The sequence below is a fragment of the Phaethon aethereus genome, assembly GCF_964289735.1.
Source record: "Phaethon aethereus genome assembly, chromosome: 1".
NCBI classification, from domain to species: domain Eukaryota; kingdom Metazoa; phylum Chordata; class Aves; order Phaethontiformes; family Phaethontidae; genus Phaethon; species Phaethon aethereus.
Window position 1 is genome coordinate 137,022,761 of NC_138575.1, and position 20,922 is coordinate 137,043,682.

Sequence of the window (20,922 nt, forward strand, 5' to 3'; positions counted from 1 at the left end):
AACAATTTCGTCTTGTATGCCCTTTTTTTTTTAAAAAAAAAAAACCTAATAAAGGACTGTAAATGTCACATTCATCTCTGAAAACCTCAGCTAATCTTGCCATAGTTTTGAGTGTTTGCCAAAACATGGTTTAATTAAAATTCTTCCAATTTAAAGTACAGGCATCCTGTTTTGGCACAGCTAGAAGATTTTCTATGGAAATTAAGATGTGGGGGAAAGAAAAAAATTGCTATTAATTTTAGTTGTTCTAGGTTCTATTTTACTTTATGGCCTTCTTTTAAGATCCTCTATTATCCCCTCTTTTTTGAGGGTAGGATGAGGAGGGAGATGAAATGGCCTATAGGAAAGGGGCTGGAGGCTAGAGGGACTGTAGAGCTTTGTAGATGCTGGTGAAATCTGAACAACATGAAACTACTTTTTCAGGAAAACTAAGATGAGGTGGAAGACAGGAGAAGGTGTGTTACAGTGTTTTGTTCTATAGCACTATTTTTCCATCTGTTTTATCAGTGGTATTTTTTTGCCCCTTTTCATACGTTGGTTGCTGATGAGTACAAAAGGGAGATTTACTGGCAGCTTGCACTTGGCTAAATACAGTCTTGTTTTTGATTGAGGCCATGATGGATATATGAACTTGGCTGAATTGCCATTTGACCTTTTTTGAGAAACTTATTTTGGCAGGCAGATGGAGGAAATACGTTACTGGATAAAATGAATGCCTTTGTTTAATATGAAGGAATTTTAATCTCTTGTGTTTTCTGTCTGCGGATTTGGAAATCAGGTGTAGGTTGTAATACATACACCTTGGAATGATTCTGTTCTTACAACTCACGTGAGCAGATAAAGAAATATGGAACCTATCCACACAGCATATCTCCTAAAAAGAACTGACTCCCACTGTAGTACCATGAAAACTTTGAAAATTCCTTCAGGACACTACAACTTCTCTATTGCTAATTCTTATTCTTCGCTGGTAGTTGTGTTGATGCAAAAACAATCTCTTGTCAGAGTAATGAAGTGTAATGCACTTGCAGTGTGTTAATACTTGTCCTCTCTTAGATCTATATGGTTTATCATAGGAAAAGGATGATTAATGATTAAAAAGCAGACTTTGCACTTGTGTTTATGCATGAAATAAGTGCACACGTTAAGTGTTCAAACCCTCAATTACCGTTTGTTCTCTTTTTTTTTTCTTTTTTATTTTTCTTTGGTGTTCTTTCCCCCTCTCTTTTTCTGGCCCCAGGAAGATGCAGCAGAGCCATGGTATTCTCGTCAAGTGTATGCAAGATACTGGAAACACTATGACTTAGCCATGCGCTGGATGCGTAGACACCAGAAAGCCTACAGGAAAGCCATGGAGTCATTGTATCACCTATCATGGCATCCCTCTGGAGTGTCTCCAAGTAGACGCTACTCAGATTGGGATGGGAATGATCTTCCACATACCCACAACTATTCTTGCAGCTATAGCCCACATGGCAGAGCTCAGTACCATGCAGGAGCTCAGCAGTACACAGATGCCCACCAAGAGAGGGAGGATACTGACAGGGACTCTGAAATGGAGGAGGACTCTGAGTCTGAAGGGGAAATAGAATATGACTTGAGTAACATGGAGATCACAGAGGAGCTTCGTCAGTTTTTTGCACAGACAGAGAGGCACCGGGAAGAACTGCGTAAGTCCATGCTTGTTCTGTGTTTTCTGGTATTTGGTGACCATAACATTGAGTGATGGGGATGGCTTCAATGTTTACAGGTTTTGTAACAATTCACAGAAATGGGCACTGCAAGTGAGCCAGCCAAAAAGAATGAAGCAGGCAAAACTGGTGGGTGCACTTCAGTACTGTTCGTAAGAAATAAGTGTCAGAAAATGTTTGAAGGTTTTTCATTGAGAGAGAAAATTATGACTGCAAAGATGAGAATAACACAGTTGTCCAGAAGACAATATTCCTCTTCAGTGGTGAAGGAAAAACTCCAGGATTTTTATGGTTAAATCTAGTTAGCATGCTATATGTCTGAGAGGGGAACCCAGAGGAAGTGCTTTACTACATCACTAAACCCTAGAGTAAGCCTCAATGTATTTTATAACATGGAGCAGCCATTTTGTTTGTTATTCTTTGGCTAACCCAACAGTAAAATTCCATGACCTTTTTCTTCTCCCCATGCATCCCTAGGGTACTCTTCATTCTGTACTATACCACAAGTTTCTCTTTGTTTTGCATCTTGATCTGAGCCCAAGTCCTTAAGCAGGGAATATAAGCCAAAGACTTAAGATTTTTCTCAGGTCTTGGTCCTCAGAGGTATTGGTCATCTTTGTTTCTGTGAAATCCTTAAAAGAAATAAAAGATTATTTTGTACTTTATTGACACTTTACTGCATATACAAATGTTGCAGGCAAATTTATTGTATGTTTTAAGAAAGCAGCATGATGAAAATCACTTTTCCCACATGACTCCCAATAGGAAATACCCAGAATGAATGTTTAATAGAGCTTTCTCTGCTTTCTCTGAAAGAGGGAAATGTTGTAAAAATGCATAATAAAGGCAATGATTGGGAGGGAGAGAGAAAAATTGTGTTATTTTAAGTTCTTTGATCAGAGGCTATCTGGTGAGCTGAAACACCTCAGCTTAATTTCACACTTCCCATCAGTATGATGCACAGTTGATCTAGTTAGCAGAGGGAAGTGAGTTAAGTAGCTCAGTGGTAGTGCCTGACATGCATCCCTTTCTCATTGTGCTTTTGCAGAAGGAGCTTGGTGTTCTCTGTTGAAACATTCCTTTGATGGGTGGTACAGAATGCTTTCAGATACTCGGCTACTTCTACAAATGCAATACATTTTCTTTGGATTTATTTTGTCTTTATGGTTAGTGGTGTTTAAAGGTGTGCAAGTGATTAAAATGCTATCCTGGAAGTTAGGAAATCTGGGCTCAGAGACATTCTCTGTCACAAATATCCTATGTGACCTTGGTATAGCTATTTAATCGCTTCCTGATCCCTCACTGGCTGCTCTTGCTAAAAATATTTCATTCTTTATGGTGAGCAGGTGAATTGGGAAGAGGTCTGTGAGTCAGAATACAGATCTTTTATTTCTTTCACCACAACGGTACATGGAGCCTTTTGGAATAATTAGGTCTCTGCTGTGTGCCATGTACTAGCCTAGTTCTGGGTAAGCGTAACTCCATTCACTTCAGCGGCACTATTCCAGATCTTCATGCAAATCTAAGCAGAATCTGGTCTTCAGCTACTGCATGCCTCAATTTCTTTAATAGTTTCCTTGATAAAGTGAGGATAGTAGTAATAGTTGTCTGTAACTCCTCAAAGCATCAAAAAGTAAACAAGTACTTGATTTAATTGAAATTTAAAACTGCCACAAAACTCTTGGGTGAATGGTGCTATCTAAATGCTAATTTTGTCACTAATTAAAAATACAGTATAATCTTTTTCAGAAATAAGTTTTTCTTGTGTGGTGGTAGGAAAGGAAAATAGATTATTTTTTTAATTCTTTTGAAGTTTCTCAAAAGAAAAAAACATAAGCAGCAGGAGGAGGGGAAAATCATGTTTCCCTGATGGTGTGGAAATGAGCTAATATGGAGGCTGTATTGAAGGCAGTACCACTCTCCTTTAGGAGGTAGTGTTATTAATTTTCCTGCATGCTGTTTCTGAACAAAATTAAATTTAGGGGTTCATTAAGCTGCGATTCATAATGATGCTATCATGTTATATCTTTTGTACTGTGCTGAAGACTGATTGTCATTCTGTATCGATGCTCAAGAAGGTGGAGACAATACATCCACAAAAGAAACCCACTGTGACCCAAAGTCACAGTCACCCAAGTATTTCCTCTCTGATGCCTTTTCCTTTTAATCCCAAACTGTATGTCCTGGACTGCCTCTCACACCTTAGGAGCATATTTGTAGAGAAACTTGGGCACTATAAAGCTCAGTAATGCCTGAAATTTAGGCATCCATTTCTGGAAGAGATGTTTGTAATGTTGAGGTATGAGTTTTAAGTTTTCTCTAAACTGAATGAGAATATTTGGGAATGTCAAAGGAGAATACCAATAGTGACCTTGATGATCAGTTGAAGCCAGCTGATCTGGAAAGTTGAGGGCAAGGCTGTGTCTCATGTTTTCTCTCTTTGGCATAAATAAGGAGTTTCAGGTGGAGTTCACAGCCTTTGACCCCTGCACCTTGATGTGCACCTGGGAGCAGGCACCTGGCTTGCTCTTTTAAAATGAATGCTGTGCAACACTTTGATATATGTGTATTGACAGCTTACTGAAGTGTGAGGCATGTGGGAAAAGAAGGGACAGTGGGACAAATAGAAAGGGCATTTTGGCCCATAAGGAAGGGGATACCAGTACAGAGGTGGAGGTCTGATCTGTCTTTGTGAAGGATTACTTCCATTAGTCTGGTGTTTTTCTAACCCTGCAAAATTAGGAAATACTACGTGGCCTTAATGCAACTATTTTAGACATGCATAATAAGAGTCTTGATTTACCAAGTAGCTGGTTCCCAGGCACGAGCCATGTCTCATCAACATGTAGAAGGATAATCAAATGGACTAAAATGAATCCTAGCTGATGTTAGACTCTTCACTTCTAATGCCTCATCTAGAGTCTGCTGGAGGTAAATGTGATCACAGACATCAGAGGAGAAGATCTTGCAAACTGTGGAAGACTTAAATAGGCGTGAGATGTAGGTGGGAAAGGCATTTTTGTCTGGATGGTGAAATACAAGTATTCATGCTAATTGGAAAGAGAAAAGTTTCAAAGGTAAGAAAGCCATCATGTCAGACTAGCCAGAGAAGAAAACTTCAGGTTTATTTCATTTTTCAGTAACTATCACAAACTTGACGAACAAACAGATTCCTAACTGAGATTTTTTGGTTTTGTTTTCACAGTGATCATTTGCAATGATTGGCTGACTTGCACAGTAAAGCCTTTGAAACTGGCAAACTCTGAGCCTTGCTGCATGATTTAACACTTCAGCAGTGATGCAGTTGTTCACGTACAACCTCTTTTAAACCAAACTCTTTTTTTTTTTGTCTTTGAATTCATGTCAAATTCTTACTAGTTTTTATATTCATGTCATAGAATCATAGAATAGTTTGGGTTGGAAGGGACCTTTAAAGGCCATCTGGTCCTAACCCCCCTGCAATAAGCAGGGACATCTTCAACTAGATCAGGTTGCTCAGAGCCCTGTCCAACTTGACCTGGAATGTTTCCAGGGATGGGGCATCTACCACCTCTCTGTGTTGCAGTCAAGTGATGTGTTCCTGGAATGCCCCAAAGTAATTGTGAGCAGAGTCTTGCTGAGTCCGTATGGAGTCAGACATTAATGCACTACAAACTTATCTTGTATTCTAGATACACCGTGCATTTGGTTAAAATCTTTACGGACAGTTTTAGTTTCGTTCTTCTTCAGTTGTTTCTTTATATGGAATCATAATTATCTAGTGATTGTATTTTTTAGGGGGTTTTCTTGTCAGGCTACTCTGTTGTTCTGGTTCTTCGTGTAACTGGTGATCCTAATATACTGTGCTTCTTGGGGATATTTTTAGTTGCATTTAAAAGTCTTCCCTCTGGCTGTTGAAAATCATGAAGTTACTTTACTGGGTTACCATATCTGTCAGACCTAGGTAGTGTACTGAATTCTATAAGCATCCTAGATGTAAAGGACAGAATATAGTAAGTTGCCTTTTTATATTTGCAAGAATTAAAAGGACAAAAACTAAGAAAAGAAGATTCACAAGCCTAACAATTCAGTAAATAGGCTAATTGCACATATTTATTACACTTTTAAACTTAGCCTTTGAAACATGTAGTTTGTCCTGATGCCGTTTTTCTTTGTTCCCTTTCTACATAAAAGAGAAAATTGCTACTGTAATTGAGTGAATACAGCATTGCGAGTACACTGAGAACTATTCTGTAGTAATCAACAGGCAATGAGACAGTGTCCTTTATTTAAAAACAAAGAAAAGCAAAGCAAAGTACCATCATGTCAGTTCATTACTGAAGGATGGTAGTCTGTCAGTTGTTAATGCTGTGACTAGTTTTTTCCATTAAAGCCTCTTGTTTGTATTGCACACATATACCCTCCAGCTTTTCCCAAAATAATGTTGTCTCAACTTAATATTTTCATGCCAGATGGAAAACCTTTTAAAAAATTGAAAGGAAATGGTGAATGAAGATGTTTGTTTCAGATCTGCAATTTGTAGGTTTTTTTCCCTTGGGTTTCTTTTTCTCTGAAAGATGATGGTTGCCACTGCATCTTCTGTGAAGAGGGAGTAATGGAATTTTCCATGTTTTGAATAGTACCAGATCCATGAAGCTTTTGGTTTTAAGGCCTATGTGCTTCACTGGAAAATAGACTTTGATGCAGGGTTTTTGCCACCATGTTTTCCTTCTTTCCTTTGCTTTTGGTAAATGCATCTCCCTGATCTTTGTCTTGTCTTTTTCTCCATCAGACTGTAGTTCAAATTCTTATTCTTGGTCACCAGCATCTTTTTTGTTTCTTCTTCCCTACCCTAAACTGTCAAAGCAGTGTGGATGGTCACCTTACAAATCTCTGCTTAACCTCCTTGGCTTTGTCAGTCTTCTTGTTACATGAACTTTTACCACTATCTTTGGAAGTTGAACTGCTGACGCTTCTGAGAAATGCCTGTGAAATAAGAGTGCTCTCTGCAATATCTGTGGGTGCTTCAGAGAAGCTTTTGAAGCATGTTCTTTTGTGAACTGAAGGAGAAATGTGAAAGGCTCTCCTTTTGTACCGCATCTCTGGTCTTGATGATTGAACCTTTTATTGTGTAGCAGCAGAATCTTCTCAAGTGCACACACTGTGTCCAATGTAGAGGCTGTGTTACTTGGTACTGGAAGCCAACAGCTGAGAAAATGCCTCCCTGCTAGAGAAATAAGGAAAAGTGCCACAATTTTCACTGCTTTAATATTGAAAATAATCTGTACTTGCAAAAATAGAGGGACTGAATTGCATTTGGAGAGCAACAGTTGGGCACAGTTTTATACCCGTTTCATAAGAGACGAGGTTATCTTTGTACTAAGAGTATCAATTTAGGAACACAGCCGTTCCTAGAATATGTGATAGTCAAGAAAATGTCCTTGGATCTCATACTAGAGACAGAATTTGAGCTTAGAAGAATGTACAGCTTTGCTGTGTGGACCTATGTCTTTCCTATCAATCCAACACATTTTGCCACAAATGGACATTGTGCTGTACAGGTGTCCTTCCTGCTACAGGAATTAATGGAAGAGAGACACTAGAAAGCTTGAGGTGCTGCTGAGCAAACTGCGCTTTCTGTATCTCTGGACCAGAAACAGTCAGAAATGGGTATCCTCTGCTGCATGCTCAGGACAGTTGTGTGAAGGTTAATATATAGAACTGGAAGTTATATGTGAAGTCGTTCTTATTTGTTATGTGCCTCAGGCTGAGACTTTGACAGTGTTGGCAACTCCCAAAAGTATGCAAGTGCGGGGCCAGGCTTGTTGTTTTGCTGCTGAGGGTTGCCCCAGGTTTCAGCTCTTAGGTAGTATCTGAGGCTGCTGTGGGCCACTCTGCCATGCGTGCAGCCTGGACAGTCGGGTGGAGCTGGGGCCTGGAATGCTGCTGCCCTGTCTGCCAGTGGCTGTACTGGGCTCAGTTCTTCTAAGCATGCTGTGGAGTACTGGTATTTGAGTTACAGCAGGTTTATAGCTAGGAGCATGGGAGGAGAAGCTCATGTAGTTCAGTGTAATTGGAGTGTAGACATTGCTTTAAGAGGAATGCCAAGATGTCAAACACCTCTATTTCCTCTTACATTTGATGGAAATGAAGAATGCCTCAATAGCTGTCTTAATGTGAAAATATGTCTTAAACTTTGGAAACCTGTGTTTGAAATTGTCACCTTTTATTTGTCTCTCTAATGTGTTCCTGTTATTATGGTGGAGATAGTACATACCTCAGGTGGCTTATTGAGAGGCTCAATTTGTACATATTTATAAGACATTTTGAGTAGCTCAGCAGGAAGTAAACAAAAGCCTCAAGTGGTAGAATAATGAACAATATGGTCTGAGAAGAGTTGTTCATTCCAGACCTTTTGCATAACAGTTAAGTTAGATGTCATCCCTATGACCAAAAGGCATCCTGTCGACATCATCTTCACTGAACAAATACAGGATATGAGCTACCCTTTCTCCCAGAGCGCTATTATCCCTAAGTTATTCATGAGTCAGTAAGAGAAGTCTAGTAATCTTGCATTGTTACAGGTTTTAGTAAATCAGTGCTGTGGTGAAATTCCTTCTGACTGGATTTGTCTTGAGGATATGAGAATAAGATGTGCAGGACACAGATCATTGCTCCTCTCAGCTGCCTTTGTCCCTCACCATCCATGTGCTAGATCTGCTTTTGATAGCTGTTTCTTAATAGTTGCTTACCTCAGAAGGATCATATACATGATCACTTTCATAGCTGTGATGGATTAGCTATTGAAACTTTCGCTGTACAAAGAAAATACGTGTGGTAATTCAGTTTTAGGTCAGACAAGCAGAGTGTCAACGCCTGTTCTGTGTCTGTGCGGTTTCCAAAGCTTGAGGGTATTGCTGTGACATAGCTGGGCTCTGCAAAGCTTTGGCAAAGAATCACCAGGTGGACCCCAGGGCTCAGAGGCCATGTGTGGAACAAGGAATTCCTCCCCAGTCTTGTTGTTAGAGCAAAAATAGCTTTCAGAAGGCTCTTATGGAAGATTACTTCATATGGGAACAGTTTGGTGTGGGAAGACACAGACCCTACTTACTCAGAATCGGTGCTGGTAATTTTTTGAAGGCAGGTCTGCCTGCTTGCTTATGCCATTAGCATCGGCAGCTGCTCTGAGTGGCTCCCCTAGTCTTCTCTTCATTCTTTGTCCCTGCAGGGGAGCCTGTGAAAGCAGCTGCAGCTACTGTGGAAAAGAGCAGGTGAGACCATGCTGACAGACACAGCTCTAGGGAAAAGTGGCATAAAAGCTGCTCTGTACTAATCACTCGTCTCGGGCAGTCTGTCTTCACAGTTTATGCACTTTTCCATTTCCCCTAAAATTCCTTGATTACTAGTTCCATCTAGGTGCCACGTGCAGCATTTTTGGATCTTTAAATGACTTGGGAGAGAACTCTGTCTCAGTTCTGTGCTGATAAATCTGAATTCATCTGCCTTCAGTGTGATACTCGCAACCTTGTAAGTGGACAGTGACAGTGTGGGCTATGAATGAAGCATTTTATAACACAACATTTCTTTTTGTATCTACCTGGGGGAACTGTTGTTGTAGCAAGAATGTTTAAAAGTTTCAGGGTGTACAGCACTGGAGTAATTGTGAAAAGCATATGTCAAAGACCAAGGTGGAAATGGATGGATGCAGTGATGTTGTGTGCTTTCTGTGCTCTTTATCTGTAAAATCTGCTGAGAATCTACAACAGAGTATGGCAGCGAAATATCTCTAGCATTACACATTTTAGGTGTCTCAGTTATAAAGCAGACCTCTTGTACAGATTTGCGTGGAGACATATAACTTACCCCTGCTAATTTTAATGGCATGCTGTTAATGCCAAGACTTCAAAGGCACTGTTTGCTTTTCAACATCTCTCACTGTGCCTCAGTTTTGTCAGAAGCATCCAGATGGAATTCACGTCCATCATCATTAAGGAAATGTGGGTGATGTGGAGGCAGAAGCTAAGAGTTTGGAGACTTCCATCTGCCTGGGTCTTTTTGAAACTCATTTCCTCACACGCTCAGAATCAAGTGAGAGAGACAGAGACTGTTAGGCTACCCATGTCAGACTTGGATGGCTGTTACAGACTTCCATCATGACCTCGAATATGCCATTGGGGACTAGACCCACAAAAGCTTTCAACATAGGTGGAATTTAGAAACAAATATCTGAAACAGTAATATTTCTCTTCCAACCATGCCTTCCAGGAAGATGGGAGCTAGTCATTTATACCCAAAGGAGGATGCATCTTAAACCCCAAGGCGCAAGGGAACATTGTCATTCTTACCTTTTCCAGTGGCTGGGTTAAGCACCTGTCCCACCTTGTGATATGCTCTGCTGCGAAGCCCATTCCAAAGAATCTAAAGCACCTCCTGCTTTAGGAATTTGTGTCCATTTTCTTTTTATTGGAACCTGTAATACAGGGATTATAGCACTTCCCTATCTCTCGGGAAAATAGAGAAAGTTGATGTGACAACACACCAAGAAACAGTTGTGCTACAGGCATATGAAATACTCAGTACAGATTGATCCAGCTGTTCATCAGTGTTACAATTGTTATTGACCTCCAAAGTACCCAAACATATTTATCTGGATGTCAGAGCTTCCCCCTGATATTTTCAAGGACATATGTCTAAGTTGTCAGAACTCTGCTCTGCAGTACACTGAGAAATCACGGAGGCAATGTAGAATTGAGAGTAAATCTTAAATGGATATTTGTACTCAAATTAGATTTGTGCTGAAATAAATGACATGGGTATTTACTGTTGTTTGTTATCATTCACATTGAGCTGAGTAAGAATCTCCAGGGTTTAATTTCATTTGTAGTTGCTGAAGTGGTGGTTGTTGCTCTAAAAGTCAGCTCTGTATTCACAGAAATTGGAGAAACTTTTCCAAGGAATATAGGTCTCCAAACAGCATGCAGGTCCTCAGTTTTAATATGGTTGTTCAAATACTAACAAACCAATACTGCTGCTCTCTAGCTCTGCACAAGTCTTGCAGAACACCTTCATTTCTCTGAGGTCTGCAATTTCTCCTGTGGTTGCTGAGCAGGATTGGAAGACTCGCTTTAAAATTCATCAGTTGTCATTGCTTTGGGATTTTTGGCCACTGGTATTGTGGGGAGGAGGCTGAAAAATGGTAGAAGAGTCCAGACTATGGAGACAGTACCATGTGTGACATGTTGGTGGAGGAGGTGTTGAGGTGGTAGATAGCAGAGCATCTGGATGGCTTTGGAGGAGTGCAGGAAGGATTATCTGCCTTTTTCTGATCTCTCCATTTCTCAGTAGGTAAACTGGTGATGTGTAGTTATTTGCATTCCCTGCTTTTGCATTCTTCCCTTGGCGTTAGTTACTGACCTGTGTCCAAACAGGTTGACAGGCTAGATGGGCTTTTAGTCTGATGGCTCTCCTCATGTATAGTCTTCTCTTCATCAAGCCACTTCAACACTTCCTTCACATGTGAATTGTGCCATTGAAGTGACAGAGGGGAGACATGGAACTCCCACTTGCTAAGAAGTACAACTTAACTTTCTGAAGGGCAGGATGCCAGCTGTCCTTTTGAAAGGAGGCCACACTCAGACTTCTACTCTAGCAACCAACTCTGGGATTATTTCTGGTGTCAAACATTTCCCTTTTGTGCAAGTTTCCGATAGATGCACGTCTGCAGATTTTTTCTGGCATGTTTTCCCAATGTTTTTTCTTGTGTTTTTAATATTGGGCATAGCAGTTATCCTTATGTATTTAAGTCTGTTTCATTTGATTTACTAGAATGCTGAAACGGGCAATGAGAGACTCAGAAGGTCAGAGGTAAACTGAGTTTCCAAAGCTACCCCTCGGCCCTTTCTTTCACAAGTTCTGCTATGTTTTGCTGATTCCTTTAGTTTGACCCTCTTTCCAGATGGCTCTTTCAAAATGATTGGTCAGGCAGCACACTGTAGTTCAGTAACAGCATGCAAAAAAAGCATATTTACTTGCTGAAATAAATATTATCTAGATCAGAGATTGTTATTTAATTCTGCATAACTGCAGTAATACTAACTCATGGACCTGCCAGTTAACTGAAAGGTCAGTTCGCAGCCTGAGTATGCTTCTTTTCAGAAAATCAAAGACATGGTTACAGGTTGCTCTCAAAAACTTTTTTCAAATCTTTTTTATGAAGTTTCGGATTTCCCTGCATATAGTACTGAGTTGCTTTCTCATATCATACAATAAAACAAAATTGAATTCAGCAATGTAGTCTATGGCTGGAGTCAAGAAAGACATTTCAATGTAAAGGTCAGATGTGTGAATTTGATTAGAAGACTAGTACAGGCGGCTACTTTTTTTTTTTTTTTCCTTGCCTGAAAGCACCAAGCTTTCAGTATTATTTAGCTGTCTAGTGCCCTGTACATCATGGAACACTTTCTTCCAAGTGCCTGTGTTTAATTTCTGTTCAGGGCACATGTGAAAAATGATTGTGAAACTCATGTTTCTTCAATGTGCTGGTTTGCTTTTAAAGAAGCATTTTTAAATTTGAATACTTCCTTGTTCATTCTCCTCTGAGTGTGCCATATATGCATGTATGTGTTTATATGGATACAGTTATATATAGATTTAAGTAATCCTTCTGTTTACTCTAGCACTGCTGTCTTTGTCTGGCGTCAGCATTGTTGCCATCAGCGACAGATTGGAGTTGTTTTGGGGGATGGGAGTGCAGAGTCAGCTGGTCTGTATTTAATCTTATTGATATAGACTTGATCCTTACTAGAGGCAGCTGCCAGTGCCTGATCCTGTACTAATGTCTCAGCAGTGGTCGGTCAGCAGCCTCCTGGCTGTTTAATTCTGTCAGATGGCACAAACGTACAGTCTGGACACCTTGGTGTCTCTGATGTGGTACAGACCCCTGGTTACACGGGGCTTGCCTGTGTGTTTTCTATCCTAGATGTACATACACCTGATTATGAATTGCATGTAGAGCATTCAGATTTCTAGAGCAAGCTTTCACCTGAAGTTCCACTGGGATAACTGGTTGCTTCATGTTTATGGGGTTTGATTGTTTCAGTTCATTTTCTGGTTGGGATAAGAATATCCCTTCTTAAGGGTTTCATTGTGGTAAGTAATAGAAAAAAATAAAAGAAAGGTGATTTGTTATTTAGCCAGGCAGTAACCAGTGTAGCCTACTGCGAGTGTAAACACGGACATGAAGGCTTGTATTGTTTCCATCTAGGATCTTTGGCAGTTTGTTTTGGAGACCACAAGACAACCCTTTTTGGTTTTTAATCGTATTTCTAAAACAGAAATCGGCTTCTTTATTCTCCAGTTAACTATTTAACTTTCTGCCAGTTGCTTAACCCACAGATTTCAAAATAATGTGAGATAATTAATTCTTTAAAACTCTCTGTCCAGTAGGAAAATATTAGATTAATTTTACAGATTCATTACAGTAAGGCATGTGGTTAATTAACTAATTTAGTGGTACATACCACCTAGTAGCAAAGGTGGAAGTGGAACACCTTGGTTCTAACCTTTCTTTACCTTGGTTCTAACCTTACTTTTCATATAGCTTTTTATATCAAATAGCTTTCTATTCATTTTGATTGCAAAGGTAGTTTCTCTCCATTTACTGTCTTGGTAAGTAATTTTGCCCTGTTTCTACAGAGCTGTCCTCTTTAAAATGTGTAGAAGATCTGTATTATAGTGAAAGAGAAGGTATCAGACCAAGTACTTCAGATTTGCAAAATCTGTTTGCTGTCTGCTTAGACAGCCTGTTGCAACTGCATCTTTCTCAGGGAGCATGCTCTCTTACCTTGGGCTATTCCCTGCTTTTACCTATAGGTTTTCAGTCAGGCTGTGCTTCAATGAACAAGTCTTGGTGCCAAAGCTGGGTTAAGCAATATTTCTTCCCAGCCATTCACTCCTGCTACAGTGCTGCCCCTTTAGTTCAGCATGTGTGGTGCCAAGACACTGAACTGTACCAGGATTAAATATAACTTGGGTTTGGGTTGGTTGGGGCTTTTTTTGTAGGATTCACTGTGCGGCCCCTTAGACAATTGTAGCAGCATCCCTGCGGGGCCTGGGAGCTGGAGCATATAGCTAAGGGAGAATGAGGGAAGCAGAAACTGCATAAGCTGGTTTTGTAGCTGAGGGAAGAAAAATGTCCATGGAACCATGGTTTCAGACTGCCACAAGCCTGCCAAAGAATCACATCTGCTCTTACTTCAAAGCCTGTAACAGAACATTTTCTTTTTTCTTGAGAATATTGCATTGCTTGTAGATATATGTGGTGAAATATTCAATTTCTTTTAACTCATTCCCTTCTCAACTAGCAGATGGAAAACTTGTCAGTGTAGATACTTGTAGTAGTACCTTCAGCATTTTTGGTAGTTCTCTTTCATGGTGGTTGTGACTCTGGTGACTGAGAGCTTATCATTGCAGGCAATTGTTCCCCCAAAAAGGCACTTTTATTCCAAATTAGTGTTTTCAAGCCAGCTACAGCATTTGTTTTTTCTGCATAGGTTAGGCTGCGGGCATAGTAAGACACGGTCTAGCTGTCTACACTTCTTTGAAGATCAGGCTTCTCCTGTTAAAAATGGGAAGGGGGAAGTTGACGTTGTGCCATCTGTAATCCTTTTGTTACATTTTTTGCAAGCACAAGGTTTTAAATTTAAGGAGAAGTTTAAACAGAAGTCTATTTTCCCCAAGCCAAAGTTAGAGCTAGAATGAGGCTGTTCATTCCACTATGAAATCGTTACTCTCTTCTTTCAGTATGTTTCCACAATTTCTGTAAGTTTCTTAGTGTTCCAAAATAACCCTCCAACAAGTGAGACTGTGCTGTTTCCGGCAACCCAGAATATTTTATCTTGACAGATGTGGAGGTAGGTCACAGTTATTTGTATCTCACAGGCTCCCACTGATGGAAACTCTTGTCCTGCAAAGCTTTGCACTTGATAAAGAATAATGCTTGAGATGTCAGCCCTCTGGAAATTCAGAGCTCTGTAGAAATTAAACTCCTTGAATATCCTGTTTACAAATCCTCAGATTTAAATCCTTATTCTGTTGGAATTCCTTTAGGCAAAGATTTTGGTTTTCTTCATGATGTGCCTGGTTCATGCAAGTACGGGCATAATAAAAAGGTCTGATGCTATCACTTCAGAAAAACTTGTGTAGGTTTATGGTAAAGGTACTTAGCTGTTCTAGGGAGATGAAGAAGCTGGCATTTTGCATTGAGAAGCCTGTGTGGGCAGAATATTTAACACAGCAGATAGGCTTGTGGGAAGTGGCATTCAAAGAGAGAACTAGGAGTTTTTAGTAGTAGAAATGGGTAGTGTTTTTAACTCTGTTAGTGCGGGCTGCTCAAGATCAGCTCAGGTAGCATTCAAGACAAGATGAGAAAGCTCAGAAAATGCACATGCAGCAGTAACAGAAAATCATTCATAATTTGAAATAAGCAGGCAAATATGTGAACAGGGGTATGGGTCAGTCTGAAATCACGGAAAAGGAAAAACAGATGAAGACTGGGGAAAGTTCAGTATCACTGAAAGTCGGTAAAGGCTATTTGACACTTACGGGGAGCAAGCCCTTGGTCTCTTGCCAGAAGTACCATCATGTGGGCCAGAGCTCGGGAACGTGGCAGACTGCAGAGTGTGTTCACCTAGAGGCTGTGGAGAAGGCTGCCTGTATAAGAAACGTCGTCAGATTGCATGTGATCACTGGCTAGAGTGGGCCAAGGGTTGGATGTATAAATACTAAGAGCTAAAAATGGTATAAGAAAACATACAGTGCTGGGGATGAATCTTTCAGTGCCTTCGTTAAAAATCCAACATAGATAATTACCCTCCTAACTTCTATCTCCTTTTAATGTTGAAAAGTCTTTCCATGGAGACTTCTCTCCAAATAAGACAATTTATTTGGGTTTTGGTTTTGAGGTTGGTTTTTTCCTTTTATTTTTTGTTTGTTTGTTTTTTGTTTTTTTTAATAAAAGGATGAATTCCAGACAGGAATTTTTTTTTTATTACTACTTAAGCTTCTCAAAGGATATTACAAAGAAAGAAGAGCAAAGTGGATCAAATTTACCAAAAGTATATGATGTTTTCCTTTTTACAAAATAAGAGAAACAAGACATCTGAGTTTCTAAGGGCCTGTGGGGAAAATAGCTTATGGCTTGAAGGGCTTAGGTCATAGTTTTTCTGAAAGTATGTAAGAGGACATTTGTGTGCATATGAAGTGCCAAATGCGGTGAATAGCTAAGATACTAGTTGCTGTTTATCCTGCTTTTGGCACTCTCTGAGGATGGAGGTAGTTGTCTATATTTGCTCATCTTTCAGGTCGTATACCCCAGATTAAAAATCATCCATAACACGTGGGAAAAGTGTGTGTGTGTGTGGGTGAAACAACAACCCAAAACCTTCTTTCAAAAGACCTGGAATCACTGGTGATGTCCCATGATGCAGTATGAGTTAGGTAGAGATCTCAGTATTCCTTAAATATGAAGAAAAAAGGCAATTTACTGTGTTCGGAGAAAGATGTCTCAGCTTTTTTTGGCCAGGTCATGATGACTTCCCAGCAGAACTGGACTTGGTAGGAATACATTAATTTTGAAAAGAGCTTCAAGAGAGGAAGACCATCTTTGGGAAGCAATGGGAATGACCAGTTAGGAAGATGTCAGCAATGTGTTTCCTTTGTGCCGTAACCAACCACCACTGCAGCTGCCTGCCTGCCTTGTGAACATTTGCAAAATACTGTTCCATGACTTGGGGGAGGTTGCTAATAGTTGAAGCTGAATGCTGTAAAAGAAAGCACATTTATTTTAGTCTGTGTGAAGTGAAAGGAGGAACTACTTAGAATTGTGAAAAAAAAAAAAAAAAAATTATTTGTTTCACATTTGTAACTTGGCAGAACAATGACTTACAAATTTGGAGTATGAAACTCTGATTTGAGAATGAGCTGGGGATTTCATTGCTGTAGGCTGAGAATTAGTGTTTTGATAAACCTTGCTACCTAATTCATGGACGAATACTTGGTGCTTGCTTCAGAGAAGTTCTGGTTGCCTCCATAGGTTTTGGGCTATAGACACTTTATAATTTTGTTTGTTTGTTTTTTCCATTGTCAGATGCTTGTTGTCATCTTTTTGATGAAGAGGTTGTTGCACATTTAGCTCAAGTTGCATTGCTTTGTATTGTTTTTAAAGTAAATTTTGAGGTAATAGAACACAGACTGCTGGAAATAAGAGCAGTTCTACTTCCCAGCCCCTGCCCCAGCAAAGAAAGTTTAGTGTGTATCTCAATGGGACAAAACTTTCTCTCCTGTCATCTATTTCTTATGTCTATGTTTGGCTGGAAATACTGCTTGTGGGAAAGCAGTAGTTTACATACCCCTTTAGTTCCATGGCTTCTCTTTCTTTGATTGTCTGTGACAGCAAATAGTGCCGTCACTGACGGTGGAGTTTGTCATGGTAGTATCTCTCCACAAATAACTGATTTGAAACTGCAACATATTACACATAGCTACAGTGGTATTACCAGCAACAGCTGCCATGTTCTATGCTCAAATTTAGCCTTTGGTACAAAAAGCTGTGGGTCCCTGTAGCAGATTTCTCTCCCAGCTGCCTGGACTCTGTAGACCTGACTTACGTGTCTGAGACTCTATTTTTAGTCTCTGGGGAATTTTTTAACCAGTAGCTATGGAATAGTAAAAGGTTAGAAAGTTAAGGGCAGTACATCTGATTAGTGTGAAGTAAAACATATACTGCAGACATTCATTAGGTAATTTTGAGAATGGAATTTAAATTAGTATTATTTTGATTGTTACCATTAGGATCTGTGGGTTTATGAACTACTTTGTGCTACAAAATGGAGATTGATGCACGCTAAACTGTAATCCAGTCATCCAACATAAAGCTTCTGCTAGAGACCCATTTAATTTCCAAACAGGAGAATTCATTATCTGTCTCCAGAGAAATTAGTTTTTCTTAAGTGTTATTGAGTGCAATGAACTATCAGAGAGCATTCTACAGCAGGCAAGGAAGCAGCTGGCTCTAGCATGCAGCTATGGTACTAACGAATAAAAATTTTCCCTGGGCCATACAGAAGTACAAGGCGTTATCTTTGTGGCACAAGAGCGTCAACAAATACAGGTTCAATTTCCTGCCCTGCCAGAGTTTTGGTGTGTAACCTACAGTGGGAGACAGTGGTTTTCTGGCGTAGATTTTTGTTTTCTGTCTAACACTATTCAGTGTAATTTACCTCAAGTTCGTATTTAAAAGCACGTTACCTAGTTGTGGGCGGTCTGGTGTCCCAGTGAGTTTGTTTCAATGGGATGCAAGTAACCTGTGTAGTCATAGCCCTAGTGCTGCGGCTTGTTCTCATAGTGCTGAGCCCTCTGTAGGCAGCGTTAGTTCTTTTAATTCGGACCTTCTGGTTAAAATGGCCTGACACCAAATAAATCAGACTCTTCCAAAAACACATATGGACTCTAATGTATGTTTCCTCATGAATTCTGGCAGTGCAGCAGACTTCGAGGGTGTGACCTTAAAGCAAAATCACAGAAAGTGAAATCTATTCCAGAAAGACGTTTCTAATAACCCCTCAAGCACTCCTGCCCTTCAACTATCAACACAAAACTGTGGATGGTGTTTGAAATGACAGGACAAAAGCTTTCTGTGTCCCTGTCATAAAAACAGATGCCAGAATTGAAGTTTCTGATTAGACAGTTTAAAATGTCTATTTTCTGTGAATGAGGTAGAGGGAATAATTCATTTAGTAAGGCTGACAGACAGTCAGTTGGCTGCTCTGTGCAGTACTTTCCAGTGTGAAAATAAACTGCAGATGTTTGACACAGATATGTCAGGATACTTGACTTTTGGTTAGGGTTTGCAGATGTCATGTGTTTTGTGAAAGCTAAATCTGTTTTAGGGGAAGGAGAGAAGAGGTAACGGCACCAAACACTGAGAAGCATGTCCTGTATGTGACTAATGTATCCTGACCTGTGGACACTCTGTTGCTTTTGATGTTTTGTTTTTGGTTTTTGTTTTTTGGGGGTTTTTTTAAGTGTTCGTATTAGTGAACTGTTTCTGTGATGCAGTTTTGAGAACCATCATTTGTTATTGATGGGTGAAGGAGTTCAACAACTGCCAGATGATTTTCTTCATCTTGTAGAAAAGTCCCCCTAAGAGGCAAGTCTTGTATAGCACTTTACTGGTTTAACTGCATAGAGCATTATTGTCCGTCAGAGCAGGACTCAGGAAATGGAGGTATGTTTGGGCATGCAAAATCAAGTTTTTGCTTCCCGACTGGGCTTAGCAAGGAGGATTTTTGATGACAAATTGGTCCAAATGTTTCATGTCTTTGAACTGTTTAAATTCTCTTTAAAAGATGTGGTGCAGGGATGTATGTTGAGTGCTGTTTTGTTTTGTCTTTAAAGCAACAGCAGTAAGGCTGTCAGTTTTGAACTTTGCAAGTCTTGAGAAATGGATGAGGTTGGCTAGTTTATCTAAACACAATGCTTACAGCTATATTTCATTGGATGCACTTGATGGCAGACACTTACATGACAGATGGATTTGTTAATTTTCATAGAGTAGTAACTGATTACATTTTCTCTTGACTATGGTTCAGCTGAAGTTGCATTGTTTCCTTACCTCAGCTGCGAAGTCATTACTTTGGAAAACAACTCTCTTGGGTTGGGTTTGGTTTTTTGGTTTTGTTTTGGTTTTTTTGTGGGGTTTGGTTCAGTTTGGTTTTTTGTGTGGTGGTGTTTTTTTTTTCAGGGCGTGTGTATGTTGGGGACAAATGAAGCAATGATGATTTTTACTTGTTATTAGTAATACAGAGGTCTTCTGCAGTCTTAGGATTCAATTTCAGGACCTTCTTCCCTTCTCCCCACTTTCTCCAGCGTGGCTTTATCATGCGGCTTAGTAGGAATTTGTCACTATGCCTAATGAGCACAGCAGGATAAGTAATATGCGATTTGTTTTCTATGTTGCAGAAGTTGGCTATACCTTAGAATGTGTGGTTCCCGGCCCTCTAGACCCAGCACAAATGTGAATATGTAATATTTAAAAAGTTAAAATAAAATGTGACTGGTTGATAGCTCAGTAATTCACATCTCTTGTGGTTGTTTTGTCTAGGGAGACAGCAGCAGCTGGAGGCTGAGCAGCAGTACGTGGAGGCTGATCAAGACCTTCACAGAAGGACGGGGCGTTCTGTGCAGCCACCTGCAGAAAGACCTGGGGAAAGGCGAATGGCAGAAATGAAGAAGCTGTATGGTGCTGAAGCTGCCAAAATCCAGGCAATGGAGGCTGCCATGCAGCTTATATTTGATAGAAACTGTGACAAAAAGCAGCCCAAATACTGGCCCATTATTCCCCTTAAGCTGTGAGTACCTGGGCTGTGCTCTGACGTGGCACAGCGCTGTAGGAACGGATGCCTCAGATTGTGCTGCTGAAAGAACACACTGCAAATGTTGGTTTTGCTTGGGCTTTGGGGCAAAGGCCGGCAAGGGCAGCATGTTTCTTTGCCCTGTGTTTCATTTACACTGTCTGTCAGCAATAGTCCCAGTCCATTCTACTTACATACAGTTGTCAAGTAGTAATAAGATACCCACCTGCCTTGACCATGCTTGCCAGGAACATAGCAATATCTATACTCAGTGAACTGGGAAAACTTAAAGCAGTGCCAAAAAGAAAAAGACTATATGAATTGTCTGCTCTTCCCATTTAGGAAATTGAGTAGTCCCATTCTTCAGTCTTATTTAACATAGTAGCATTTGGATCCTGTTTAACAGAGCACAGCTTGAAGTGTTATGTCTACTAATCTTGGATTTTTTTGAGAACTGGGAGCCCACTGGCCAAGATACAACATATCAAATTACTGTAGCCCAGCCATTTGAATTATTTTTCAAAGGTTTATAATAAAGGAAGAAGTTTTTCTTCCAGACTGATACTTGTTTGGCAGGAATTAGACTCCAAAGTGAAAATTATATAAAAAAATGTTTTAATGAAGGGGGTGAGGGGAGTGAGGGAGAAGCCTGGTGTGGCCCTGTCTGTTAGAGATCTGTTTCGTAGAAGAGAAGAGGACAAAGCAGTCTTGGGGCCAGTGCCTACAGTGATTTTTGCCATTCTAATAAAAAGCATCTAATTGCTTTGAAACCTTAAAGAAGACCTATTAGTTTGATAGACTAAGGGTACATCTGTGTGCTGTATATGGAGGTGCGGAAGCCA

General features: G+C 40.0%; 1 protein-coding gene across 1 annotated transcript; it reads left to right on the forward strand.

The window, feature by feature from the left end:
• Nucleotides 1–683: 683 nt before the first annotated feature.
• On the forward strand, nucleotides 684–20,081 carry GEMIN8 (gem nuclear organelle associated protein 8; the record flags this gene model as incomplete). Its single annotated transcript, XM_082010932.1, has 2 exons — nucleotides 684–1,670; nucleotides 19,831–20,081. The coding sequence occupies exons 1-2, from the start codon at nucleotides 1,310–1,312 to the stop codon at nucleotides 20,079–20,081; spliced, it is 612 nt and encodes a 203-aa protein (XP_081867058.1). The 5' UTR covers nucleotides 684–1,309.
• Between the last annotated feature and the right edge of the window lie 841 nt (nucleotides 20,082–20,922).